The sequence below is a fragment of the Oncorhynchus clarkii genome, chromosome 21 (assembly GCF_045791955.1).
Source record: "Oncorhynchus clarkii lewisi isolate Uvic-CL-2024 chromosome 21, UVic_Ocla_1.0, whole genome shotgun sequence".
Classification (NCBI taxonomy): Eukaryota; Metazoa; Chordata; class Actinopteri; order Salmoniformes; family Salmonidae; genus Oncorhynchus; species Oncorhynchus clarkii.
The window spans coordinates 19,833,165-19,846,842 of NC_092167.1; the positions used below are offsets into that span (position 1 = coordinate 19,833,165).

A 13,678-nucleotide genomic window follows, 5' to 3' on the forward strand; every position below is an offset into this window, starting at 1 on the left:
GCTCTCAACCTGCTCCACTAAAGCCAGGTAGTACAGGAGGGGACTAAGCATGCACCCCTGAGGGGCTCCAGTGTCGAGGATCAGCGTTGTGTTGCTACCTACCCTCACCACCTGGGGGCGGACCGTCAGGAAGTCCAGGATCCAGTTGCAGAGGGAGGTGTTTAGTCCCAGGATCCTTAGCTTAGTGATGAGCTTTGAGGGCACTATGGTGTTGAACGCTGAGCTGTCGTCAATGAACAGCATTCTCACGTAGGTTTTCCATTTGTCCAGGTGGGAAAGGGCAGTTTGGAGTGCAATAGAGATTGCATCATCTGTGGATCTGTTTGATCGGTATGCAAATTGGAGTGGGTCTAGGGTTTCTGGGATAATGGTGTTGATGTGAGCCATGACCAGCCTTTCAAAGCATTTCATGGCTATGGACGTGAGTGCTACGGGTCGGTAGTCATTTAGGCAGGTTACCTTAGTGTTCTTGGGCACAGGGACTATGGTGGTCTGCTATGTAAACTACAACGTTGTTGATGATGATGTCGTCCTGCAGGGCGTAACCATGGATGATGACTTTGAGCGGCGCCGAGAGCTCAGGAGGCAGAAGAGGGAGGAGATGCGCCTGGAGGCTGAGCGGTAAGACTGGCCTCCTCGTCTTCCTCTTCTTCCCATCTCCTCTCGTTACTTTTTCTCCCCTTCATCTTCCTCCTGCTCCTCCGTCGTGTCTCCAACCTCTCTCGCTCTTCTTCCCTCTCCTCAAACCTCTTCCATGTCCATCAACAACTACACACACACTTACATATCTACAATATTGTTGTCTTATCTCATTGGAGTTTATCAGTATAAACTGGGTGGTTCGATCCCTGATTGCTGATTGGCGGACAGCCATGGTATATCACACTGTATACTATGGGTATGACAAAACATTTTATTTTTACTGTTCTAATTACGTTGGTAACCAGTTTATAATAGCAATAAGGCACCTCGGGGTTTGAGACATATGGCCAATATACCACGGCTAAGGGCTCTGTCCAGGCACTTCGCGTTGCGTCGTGCTTAAGAACAGCCATAAGCTGTGGTATATTAGCCATATACCACACCTACTTGGGCCTTATTGCTTAAACATACCACTCTGAACATGACGTCATAACGGTAAGTGTGCAGCCAGAGGGAGTTACAGGTACACGTGTTGTCCAGAGGGGGTGTTGATGACACAGCGAGTGCTGTGATCATATGACCTCAGTGCTCTTCAGAGCCCAGTTGAAGTCAGTTAAAGGGCTTTGAGCTGGGCTCAGGTTGTTACAGGTCCCTGTGATCTCCATGCCAAGTTGGAACCAGAGAGCCAATCCTTAAATAGTTTGGACTCTCCTCAGGGCTTTAAAAACATCACTCAGCAAATATTGGCTTCCTCTCCTCCTCATGCAGGCAGTAATCTACCACCGATCTGATGACCTGTGTTGTGTTCTCTCTCTCTCTCTCTCTCTCTCTCTCTCTCTCTCTGACTCAATAAGTTCTGCTTCGTCTCTCATCACGTCACTGGTAGAATGTACTGTTGACCTCACATAAAAGGTCTCTGTGTATCCTTAAGTCAAATGAGTTACTGTAATACTTACTGTAACAAGCCCAGACATTTCAATTGAGCTCATCTCAAATGGATCACCTCAACCATGTCTCCTTTTACAGAGCAAGGGTACAGGAGACCAGGGCTGTCCTGCCCTGTTCCTGGAGAGCTATCGTCCTGTAGGTTTTCACTCCATCCCTCATCTAGCACACCTGATTCTAATAATTAGCTGGTTGAAAAGCTGAATCAGGTTGGTTACAACTGGGGTTGGAGTGAAAACCTACAGGAGGGTAGCTCTCCAGGAACAGGGTTGGAGAACCCTGCAGTAGGCTACTTAACTCCAGGAGCTTAGTTTGCCCAGCCTGTCTGGGTAGCTTCATCCCTTATCCCGATTATACTTACAAACAGTCATTTAACCTGGCCACACACATCATAAAACATGAAAATGCATCATGGGCAATAGGATATGCAAATGTGTATCTCTGAAGGTCCAATCCCTTACTGAGCGATATGGCAGTGACATTTACTGAAGATATGAGAAGAGCTCTATGCAGACCAGAGCTACTGAACAAGTCTGTAAGGCCTTGGATATGACACTATGTTAGTGTATGCTTGGCAAGATACAAAAATGTCAGTGCTCACCCTTAAAATGTGTTGCCAATAGAACAGAACATATTAACCGGAATGACATTTACTTTCACGGGTGGCCAAACAGAACTATCTAGAAAGCCACGCCCCTACTAAGCCACACCTCCAGTCTTCTGATCTGACCTAGTTCGTAAACCCAACTGGCTGGGCAAAAAATAACCCAATGTGTGTTCTGTCCACTATTTAACCTAGCATTTTCTTGTGTGTTTAAAAAAAAAAAAAACTTTATCTATGACACTGTCCTCCTGATTTGTAAATACTGTAATGTGGCTAGAAACAGAAAATACTTCTTCCCAGTCAACTCAATCAGTGAATATAATCCTCTCATACATTTAATTGTGATGTGTGGTTATGTTGTACAACAAATGTAAACCTCTGTAGCAGTGTTGGCATCTATTGTTGTACCTTTTAGGCATGATTAAACGATAACTTAATGCAGTCGTTATATTTCACAACGGGTCATAAAACCCGCATTTTATATTATCTATATTATCCCACAGTGTTTATATTATATGGCATTTGGTAGAAAATACAGACTGTATGAGAGAGTAAGATTAGTAAGTTATAGGCATGGTGGGAGTTTGTTCATGTCTGTTTATTTAGTTAGAGTCGTTTCAGTTGGCGGGACCATGCACGATTTTCAACCTACTCATGTTATTGATAAAAGATCCAATCGCTATATTTTGCAAATATGCTGTAACAATCAATATTTCCATGTCTCTCCTTATCTAACAAGTCAAAAACACATGTCTTGTCGGACCAATCCAGTCAACCATCACCAAATATTATGTAAAAAGAAAACAGATATGCACGCATGCACACACACACAGACAGAGGAGTGAGAGCCGTCCAGTCTATACAATAAGATCTGCAGTCTGGGCTTCCAAACACTTTTACATTAGAAGTGTTTACTAGTAAAGATCACAAGGAGCTGTTTCCTAGTCGCTAGGCACTGGAGGAGGACTACATGGCTGGGCTAACGTGTGTGTGTGTGTGTGTGTGTGTGTGTGTGTGGGTGTGTGTGTCACAGGAGGTTGGTGGCACCTTAATTGGTGAGGATGGACTCGTGGTAATGGCTGGAGTAGAATGGTATCCCAACACAGGGTCTCCAGGTGTTTGATTCCATTCCATCCGTTCCAGCCATTTATTATGAGCCGTCCTCCCCTCAGCAGCTTCCACTGGTATGCATGCATGCTTGGGTTACTGTATAGCCCGTGCACATGCAATCTGGAGGTCTGAAAGTCCTGTAGGGGTTCAGCCAGATTGGACCGTCATCAGGTGGTGAAGGCTTGATGAGCTCCATTTGCCTCCTTTAGCCCAGTGAGCCAAGATTCGTGTGTGTGTGTGTGTGTGTGTGTGTGTGTGTGTGTGTGTGTGTGTGTGTGTGTGTGTGTGTGTGTGTGTGTGTGTGTGTGTGTGTGTGTGTGTGTGTGTGTGTGTCTGTGTCTGTGTCTGTGTCTGTGTGTGTCTGTGTCTGTGTCTGTGTCTGTGTCTGTGTCTCTGTGTGTGTGTCTGTGTCTGTGTCTGTGTCTGTGTCTGTGTCTGTGTCTGTGTCTGTGTCTGTGTCTGTGTCTGTGTCTGTGTCTGTGTCTGTGTCTGTGTGTGTGTGTGGCTCTGCAATGTGTCAGATCCAGTCCGGACCAGAACAATCTGTCTTGTTGACGGAGAGGTGAAGCTCCATCCCTAATCACCAGCAGGCCAGCGACTACCAGGCCAAGGTGGACTCCGCTTCACCGTCTACTGTGTAGTTCTGCTGTTCTTAATCAATCAAATGAATGTAAAGGCATCCACACTGCTCCCCTAAAGAATGTGGTATAGAGACCAGTGTTTGTGTTTCTGGTCACTGTGGCCCCAGGGGTTGGCTGACTGGGCCTTTTTTGTATTGCGCTCTGTGACAAATGACATACAACGATACAGCTGGGATCTCAAGCTGTCTGGTTGGTGGCCGGCACAGTGGAGTTCACATACTGTCCTCTGCCCTCTGTGACTGACCAGGGCTTTGCTATGACAATGTAATGCAGACACACACGTACACACACTGGAATGTTTTGAGTGCTGTTATTATTTGTCGCCTTTAAAAAAAAATGACATTCTGTTGGAATGTTCCCAAACCTTATAACCCTGTCCTGTGTTCTGTCATGTCACACGCGTTTTTTTTTTCCTGGCGACTGAGCCCAATGCAGTTTACTTCATTTATGTCATATTTCATAGCCTAGGCAACATGCAAAGCAGTTCTGTGCAGGCCAGTGTTTGTCAGTGTGCTGCCCTTTGAGAAGCGAAGCTCCCATTTTCTCCCCCATCTCCTCCACATCTGTGTGCAGGCCAGATCTCCAGGGAGGCCAGGAAATAACACCCATCCTCAGTGAATGGACCGTTCCAAACATGCCCTCCCCAACCGGCGGCCTGCACCATAAACTCTCACTGGGCTTGCTTGTGTCTGTATCTGTTAGGGCGTCTGCCCAGCTCTGAATGTTAGGGGTGGACTACGGTACAGTTGGAGCAGTCTGGTTCCCTCTCATTTTGGTGGTCCTGTGACCCACCCACTCTATTTTATTTGGGGGGGGGGGGGGGTGGCATTTGTTCCACAATGTATATAAACCGAACAAATGTGTCTAGACATGACCCATAATGTCAAGCTGTAACTCAAAAGTAACCCACGCCCCAAGCGGGAATCTCACCATGGGAAGCACTGTACTTGTCCTTACTCAGGTGCTCAGAAATAGGGGCAGCAGCTATAGAGGTGGGTGATGAGCAAGTTAAATGGTATGTAGGTCTATGGAGCACTGATAACAAGATAGAGGCCTGTAGAATGTCTGTAGACTTCTGGATGGGGGCTATGGCGTTGCTCTCTCTCTCTCGCTCTCTCTCTCTGGGCCTAGAGGAGAAAGTGAAGGACAGGGCGAAGCGTGGGAATGGGCCAGCCGTTCTGGCAGTAAATCACGCCCCCCCCCCCCTCCCTGTGCGCTCTCTCTCTCTTTCAATCTCTCTATCTCTCTCTCTCCGTTTTAGTCCAGTAGAGGTGAAGAAGTGTTTTCTCATGGGCTCTCCGAAGTTGTTTTCACGGACATTGCTGAGATATTTTGCCGTAAAGAAAATATTTGGAAATATTTCCCCCTAATGTGTTTGGTGACTGGACCTAGTGTGACTGGACATTTTGTACTTACTCAAGTAGTCAGGAACTGAATGCAACATTAGGCTTAAATCAACTTTATTGTACACACTGTAAAAACGGACAACGGCAACATTCGGTTGGGGATTAGGATTTAAAACAAATGCAGAAGTGTTTACTGTTGAAAATTTCACACATTTGCAATAAAATGATTACCTTCATCCTGCAGAATTTAACCCACAAGGACAACATGTTCATGTAATGGCCGACATAAGTTATACATGTCATTGCAAGGGAAGCTGGCTAGCCAAAGTTTGCAATGCACTTTATTAACTATAAGCACTCCTCGAGTAAGGCCACCCTTAATAATGGCTCGAGGGAGAGAGGGCGAGGGAGAGAGAGACCTACCTGAATGTGATTGCTGTGGCTGGACTCTCAGGCTCCTACTGTATAGGAAGATGTATTATCTTGAGCATAGGATAAGACCTCTCCCTATATTATCTCTCTGATGGGAGGAGAGCACTGAAGTGGTAGGTGGTCTATAAGGAATGAGGATATTGCATTGGGGCCTTCATTGGTGCAACAGTCTAGAGCCAAGAGCGCCAAGCGTTTTGATTGACAAGAATGCTAACTAAGCCGTTAAGAGTTTGTTGGACTTTCGTAAAGCATCGTCAACCCGGAGATACTGTGATTCTAACTGCACTGTGCCACTAAGGACTGGTCCGATCTATTTTTAGACGCTGTTGTCTCAGTTTCCCATGACATTTAGGCTGTTTCTGGGACTATGCTACTCTCCAGAGGTTGAGTCAGTCTTTGCTACTCTGTTTTCTACAAACTGCACTTGGTAATATAGCCGGTCATCTATGTGCATAATGTTAAGGATGACGGGCAATATAGACTTTTCGAATAGAGCTTCTAGTGAAAGAGAGTGTGTGTGTGTGTTTCTCAATAAACATACTACCGTGCTCCAAGTCCGCTAATTGGAGCAGTCGGAGTATGAGCACGGAGGCCAGTTCTCAGATGCGTACTTTGTTTGTACACGTTTTGAAGCATGCGTCGATGCGAGCTTCAGCTGGAATATTCCCAGGATTGTTGATGTGAGATGACGCAACCACGTAAGAAACGAAGACACATTTCTTGAAAACAATGGCGGATTTGGGTTATAAACTGAAGGGAGAGAAAATGATTTTATCATTTTGGAGTAACACCCACACTCTTTCTCTCCTTCGGTCCCTCTCACTTACAGTGCATGGGAGTGTATGTAAGTTTGAGTGCCAGGGTGAGAGGGGGTGTGTGTATGCTAAAGGTATGCACCTCTCTACAATTTGATACACAGTTACAATCCCATCAGACTAGAATCTCTATTCTAACAGTCTATATTGCTCTTCATTCTTAACATTTGCACATAGATGACTGGCTATATCCCCAAGTGCAGTTTGTAAAACAAAGTAGCAAAGAGTGACTCAACCACCCACTGTGGAGCCAAGACCAGCCAATTAGAATGAGTGTTTCCCCACAAAGGGCCTTTATTACAGTTTGTGTTAAGTGACAAAACTGCACATTTTAGAGTGGCCTTTTATTGTCCCCAGCACAAGGGGCACCTGTGTAATGATCATGCTATTTAATCGGCTTCTTGATATGCCACACCTGTCAGGTGGCTGGATTATCTTGACAAATTATATCTTGTTTTGTCTGTATTGGTCAAACGTAATGCAATATTAGGGGAGTGCACAGTGCTTCTCAAAATTACGTTATCGTTGGTTTTCCTCACAAAAACGCACTAAGGAGAACGAACTCGGAGCATGGAGCATGGTAGTATGTATATTGAGAAACACCCTGTATGTATGTATGTATGTATGTGTGTGTGTGTGTGTGTGTGTGTGTGTGTGTGTGTGTGTGTGTGTGTGTGTGTGTGTGTGTGTGTGTGTGTGTGTGTGTGTGTGTGTGTGTGTGTGTGTGTATATATATATGAGCACGGAGGGCATATATGAGAGATGGAGAGAGAGAGGGAATACAGTATCATGATGTCACTGTCCCTCCTGGTTTAGCTTGGGCGTGAGCAGAGTTCTGTGTTCAATTATAACAACATTCCTCAGTCAGTTTACCCAGCAGGAGAGACTGCTGTTCGCAAGCTGTAAAGTCTCCCATAAAACCACTCTGCTTAACATGTTAACTGCACATGCTTCAGTAACATGCAATACGCAGTGCCAAACGGCCATATGATGTTTGCTTAGCTTAGCCGACACTGCCTGACACTGACTTTGAAGATCACACAGAGGCAGACAGAATGGAGCTCTTCTCACAAACAAAACAGAGGCGGGGAAGATATGAAGTTGGTTCAGTCCTTTAGGGGAGAGGCTTTCCCAATGTTTCATGAAATTGAAGATGAATCTACATAGAATGGACTGGGTACCTCTCTGTGGGCTAGAGACTTTCCTGTCATGCTGTCAAACTGCAGGGTGTTGAGATCAGTGATCTGGCCTTAGTAGAGTTCTCGGCTGGCCAGCACAGTACAGGCAAAACACACTCACATACTGTACACATACTGTACACACGTGCATCGCTCATACACACACACACAGACACTATACACACTACGGCCCTTCACACACTACGGCTCCACTGGGCTGAGCCTGGGCTGAGGCAGGCGTAGGCCAGCAGCCATGTTAGTCGGGGTCCTCTCATCGCTGGCCAAGCCACATCTCGAGACACTGTTTTCATCAGGCTGTGAAAAGTGAAACCTCAGCAGCAGCACCAGTGGCCTGAGCTCAGCAGAGCAGAGCAGAACAGGGTAGAATGTGAGTACAGTGAGTCAAGTAAAAGACACCGTGAGTCTTTTGTATTGCACTGTAAATACCTGGAGAATTATCTGGAGAACAATGACTTACTTGACTCTCTCTCCTCTCTCTTTCTCCCTGCCTCAGATTGGCCTTTCAGGGTAGTAATGAGGATGAGGAGGAGGCTGCAAGGGAGCGTAGACGCAGGGCGCGTCAGGAAAGGATGAGAGGGATGGGAGGCGAGGAGCCCAGTGACAGCGTGGTGATGACCAACAGCCATAGGTAAGACCTGAAGACTTGTGTTAGCTCCCAAACATAATGTCTAGGCTTTAGCTCAGTGGCTAACAGTATTGCGGTGCGTAGGAGATTGTGGTTTGAACCCAGTTGCCCCTATAATAATGGATGTGTGTGTAACAAGGTTGTTATAGTAAACTGAAACGAAAACTAAAAAAAAACTATTTAGTAAACTGAAATAAAATAATTAACAAATCTTTTTGAAAAACTATACTGAATAACGGAAACTATTATCTTTGACTCCGAAACGAATCAAATCAAATGTTCCGTTTTAGTTTTTTGTCAGGCAAGAAGACTTTGCCAAGAGCAGCACAGCAGATATTTTGACTGGTAAAGCTAAAGCGACAGTAGATGAAAGTCAAGGAGGGAAGTCGGGGGAGGTGCATCTGTGACAGCCGAAGGTCGGACACTAATCTGGTTTTCTAACAGCAAGGCTCAGATCAACATGGCAGTTTTGCCATTGTTTATATACGGCTTTCTTTACAATGCCGAAATAAACATGTACCTGACCCCAATATCACACACCAAACGAATAAAATCCTAATATAATATAACGTGTTTACACGTAGTACAGTCAATAATAGAGAGAGTATCAAATATCACGTGTATTTGAATATATCCACTGTACATAAATTGCGGCAAATTGGTTCCTGTTTCAGTCATGTTTGCGTGGGTCAAACAAAAACACCCTAGTGATTGGTTGACAATAGAGCCTCCAACAATGCAGACGGTGGCTGCAGGATGAAGTCGTTGAGGAGCAACTGCAGAGACATCATGACCTTTGATCACATGCAGTCAACATGTAGGCGCAAGTTGAACTGTTTATTTATGTATTTTGGATTTTACCCACTTTTTCTCCCCAATTTTCAATATTTTCTCATCGCCGCACCTCCCCAATGGGCTCGGGAGAGGCGAAGGTGGACTCGTGCGTCCTACGAAACATGACCCGCCTAACCGCGCTCCTTAACACCCGCCAGCTTCACCCGGGAGCCAGGCACACCAATGTGTCGGAGGAAACACCGTTCAACAGGCACCCGGCCCTCCACAAGGAGTCGCTAGAGCGCGATGAGCCAAGTAAAGCCCCATCGGCCAAACCCTCCCCTGACCCGGATGACGCTGGGCCAATTGTGTGCCTTCCTATGGGACACCCGGCCACAGTGAACCCGGGTCTGTACTAATGCTTCTAGCACTGTATCTGCACATGTGCATGGGTACGCTTCACGCTGCTTCAGAGAGGTAGCTACGGTACCAGAATCTTGCACTTCAACGTTCCTGGTTGTTGCGGAAATTGACCCACTACTACTGTTTACTTTGTGCGTCTACATCATCTCGCTGAGTCTACCTTTAAATGTAACCTATGACCTGACCCATCACCTTATGCATTATTGCACCACAGTGGCAAGAACTGACAAAAAACTCTCAAAAAACACACACTTAACACATAAATGGTCCTAGCCTCCCACAAATAGGCTTCTTTCTGTCCCTTAAACTAAAACTGAAAGTAAATGACGTGAAAAACGAAATAATTTTTAAACATTTTTTTATCAAACTTGAACTAAATAAAAACTAGTAGAGTGGATCTGAAAACTTACTAAAACAGCTAAACTGAATTTCAAATAAAAATCTTTAAATCTAAAAGCAAAACTATAACAACCTTGGTGTGTAACCCTGATCTCGTCCACTGTTAGAATGCATCTTCCTCCTCCCTGGAGGAAGTCCATGGAAGCTCCAGGTTTCCTGTCAGCTGTCCTACCCTATCCTATCCTCTTCTGTTCTTTTTTATGGTATACTCTCTCAATGGAATAAGTGCACTGTGGGTCCCTATCGTACTGTAGGCCAGTACCCTTTCTAAAGTGTTGAAGAAGCACACGTCTTACAGTAGAGTATCGCAGACATAGACTTACATCATTTAAACAGAGACCCTCTTCTTTTGTCTACCAATCAGTCATAAATAGCTCCCCCTACTGTCCGCCCCCATACCATCTCCAGTTGAGGTCAGTACAGCAGTTGACACTGGAAGTAGTGGGCTGCTCTGACATACACCAGTACAGAAGCACTGTTGTAGTGGAGAATGGTTTCTCTCTGTGAGGTCACAGCCATATCCTGTGGCTATGGAACAAGTCCGGGATTGTCTCGACCTGTGATCGGACGTAACCCGACCCATTGTTGATTGTGTTTGGTTCTGTGCTAACATTTGCCAAGCGGTGTCGTCAGCCTGTATTCAACTCTGCCGGTATGTGCGAGGTGGTTGGAGGGTTGGATGCAGACCCACGAACGGTATTGTATGGATGCCCTGTCAGCTTGCTCTGAGGCTGGGCAAAAGGAGGTCGCTAGTCGCTAGTGCAATGTGGACTGGATACGTTTCTGGGAGAGAAAAGAAGCCATGAACTTTCGTGTCGGCCTAAGTTACGCTGTTGGACCTAACCTGTGGATAAAAGAACAACCTCAAGCTAGGAAGACAGAAGACTCGGTGAGGTAAACTGATTAGACGTCTGAACTGCGAAATGGAGCTGAAATGCTATTTCCCCTGTTGTTGATGTCCATGTGAGCCGGGTAGAAATTCATATTCGTGGTGTCCAGATATTGGGGAATGTCCAGCAGAGTGGTGGTAGTTTAACTTCAGAAGCAGTGACCACATAGCAAATTCAGTGGTTAACTGTTTTTTGTCCCTCTGTGTAATTGACTGTGGCATGTATCTCTCTCTCTCGCAGTGTGACAGAGACGGTGTCTGTGTCCTCCTCCTCTATGACCTCCTCGGGTGGAGGAGACGATGATGAGCAGGCCCTGCTGGAGCGCATGGCCAAACGAGAGGAGCGCAGGCAGAAAAGATTGATGGAAGCTCTGGAGCGAGAGAAGGATCAGAACCCCGGCAGTGACGGTAACCACGGCAGCGGGGAGAATACTGTGGAGGAGAGGTCCGTTGGCCGCAGGGGCCGTTACCAGGACAACGAAGAGGTGGAAGAGCGGTACTGCCGAAAGGAGGAGGAGGGGGAGGCTGCTCCGGAGGAGGAAGAGGCTGAGCAGGGAGAGGAAGAAGCGGATGAAGAGGTGGTGGAGGAGGAGAAACCGAGACAGTCCTATATGAGAGAACAGGTCAGTCTATTCTTCTTTTATGGACATTTCTGTCCATTTTATTTTCCATCGGCGTGTTTTCATTCATAAAATGTACCTTATTTATCCATAGGAATCCATTGACGTAAAAACTAGAAACGAGGCATGATCATGGATATATTGATTGGAATGGTGGCTGGAGTTTGCTGATTTATTTATCTGATTTTGATAAAACATGACACTTCCATTCCTTCTCACAGGAAGATACAGAAGAGCAAGCGGTGGTTTTAAATGAGGTTGAGGAATCAGAGGCAGAGGTTGAAGAAAATGCTGCATTAAGTGATAAGGTAGAGGAAGAGGTAGAGGAACCAGATCAGTTAGAGGTAGAGGGCACAACAGTGACCCTGAACAATGAGACTGAGGAAGACTGTCGGATGTCAACCATCCAAAACGGCTTGGATGGGGTAAGACTTTAACATAGAGGTGTGAAATGGGAGCATGAACATCTCTGGATAACTCAAATGTCTCCGAAATAATTATCAGAAATCGTCGTGTTAACTCTAAAGACAACGCATAGTGTCTTTGTCAATGAAGCAGAGTGGCGGTGTAGCCTGAATGAATATTTCCCAGACATTGAAGTTCTCCAGACGCTAAGTGTGGGTCACAGTGTGGTTTTGCATCCACGGTAATAGAGCTACATTTCATAAGGTGTGGTTGAGGTCACGGTCATGTGGTTATCTTTAACGTGGTTTAATGCCATGCCATCCACGGAGTGGTCACAATACGGTCACTGTGTGTTCAGCTGCACGTTCGCCTCTGTGGGGAAGAGGTTGTGTGTGAAACCTGTGTTTTGCATCTGTTTTCATGTCTACTCACTTTCCGCAACCCCCGGTTTTGCTGTCAGATGTGTGTCCCAAATGGCAACCTATTCCCTTTATAGTGCACTACTTTGAAGACTTGTGCCAAAAGTAGTCCAGTGGGGAATAGGGTGTCATTTTGGACAAAGCCAGGGTCACAGAGTGGAGTCACTGGTCTGGTTTGGATGGTGTGATGTCACATAGAAGCACTCATGCACAGACACAAGCATTCCTTCATTCCCAGAGTTCAGTGTGCTCAGCGTGTGTTCTGTGCCTGCAGGTGAATGAAAAGCAGAATGGAGGTCTGCACGAGGAGACTCCTCAAAAACACAAAAAAACAGAAAGGACCCTGAGGTAGGAGCCAGAGACTTATGTGCGCTAATGGTATAATGCTACACGCAACACATGCATGCATACACACACATACAAACACACACGCATTCTGTGGTCTTAGCATCTGGGCTCCTGAGTGGCTCAGCGGTCTAAGGCAGTGCATCTCAGCGCTAGAGGCGTCACTACAGACGCCCTGGTTCAAATCCAGGCTGTATCAAAACCGGCCGTGATTGGGAGTCCCATAGGGCAGTGCACTGTCGTGCCGGTTTGGCCGATGTTGGCCGTCTTTGTAAAGAAGAATTTGTTCTTATTTACCTAGTTTTGCCTAGTTTAAATTTTTTTTAAATTAAATTATTATATAATATTATAATTCATTGGTCATGATTCAAAACCTAGGGGGAGGAGAGAGGTGGGAGAGTATTGCCCAAGGTGTCTGTCATGTAATTGAAAGGCATATTTATCCCAGCGCACACAGACACACTGTTGTTTAGCATGATTGGTTTCTAGAGCAGAACAGCTGTATTTGACACGGGTCATGTAATCCTAGCTCCCCAGAGGGAAGCACTGGAGTGAAACCTTAGACAGCGCCCGGCTGAGTCTTAGTGTGTCTGTGTACCTGTGCATTTGTAGGCTTGTGTGTGTGTGGCTGTCTTTCTACCAGTGTGACGACATTAACCTGTCTTCCTGTGCGTGTCCCATAGCCGCGGCAGCGTGCGCTCCCCGGCGGCGGGGGCGGAGGAGCAGGACGACACGGCGCCCCTGGAGGCGGAGCTTAAGCTGGAGGAGCTGAAGCGCCGCCGTGACGATGCGGAGAGCGAGGAGTTCGAGAGGATGAGACGGAAGCAGCAGGAGGCTGAGCAGGAGCTGGAGGAGCTGAAGAAGAAGAGGGAGGAGAGGAGGAAGATCATAGAAGAGGAGGAGAGACAGAAGAAACAGGAGGAGGCCGAGAAGAAGGACAGAGAGGAGGTAGGGGTTCTCTCTCTCGCGCTCTGCCTCTCTCCTTCACTCTTCTGCACTCTCTCTCTCTCTCTCTCTCTCTCTCCCTTCCTCTCTCTCCCTCCCT

At 46.4% G+C, this 13,678-nt stretch overlaps 1 protein-coding gene across 15 annotated transcripts in view; it reads left to right on the forward strand.

Moving 5' to 3' along the window:
- Window positions 1–13,678, forward strand: part of LOC139378708 (non-muscle caldesmon-like) — a 55,243-nt gene that overhangs the window by 23,647 nt on the left and 17,918 nt on the right. For 6 of the 15 annotated variants that reach the window (XR_011628320.1, XR_011628319.1, XM_071121126.1 and 3 more), the window contains 6 exons: window positions 539–621; window positions 8,228–8,362; window positions 11,086–11,467; window positions 11,686–11,889; window positions 12,563–12,636; window positions 13,317–13,581. Coding sequence is in view for 10 of the 15 variants with exons in the window: in XM_071121126.1 (XP_070977227.1) it covers window positions 548–621; window positions 8,228–8,362; window positions 11,086–11,467; window positions 11,686–11,889; window positions 12,563–12,636; window positions 13,317–13,581 (1,134 nt within the window). In the remaining 5 variants the exon portion in view is untranslated. Of the gene's footprint in view, window positions 1–538; window positions 622–8,227; window positions 8,363–10,680; window positions 10,850–11,085; window positions 11,468–11,685; window positions 11,890–12,562; window positions 12,637–13,316; window positions 13,582–13,678 lie in introns of those variants that run through there. The other 9 variants (XR_011628321.1, XR_011628323.1, XR_011628322.1 and 6 more) reach the window with 4 other exon arrangements.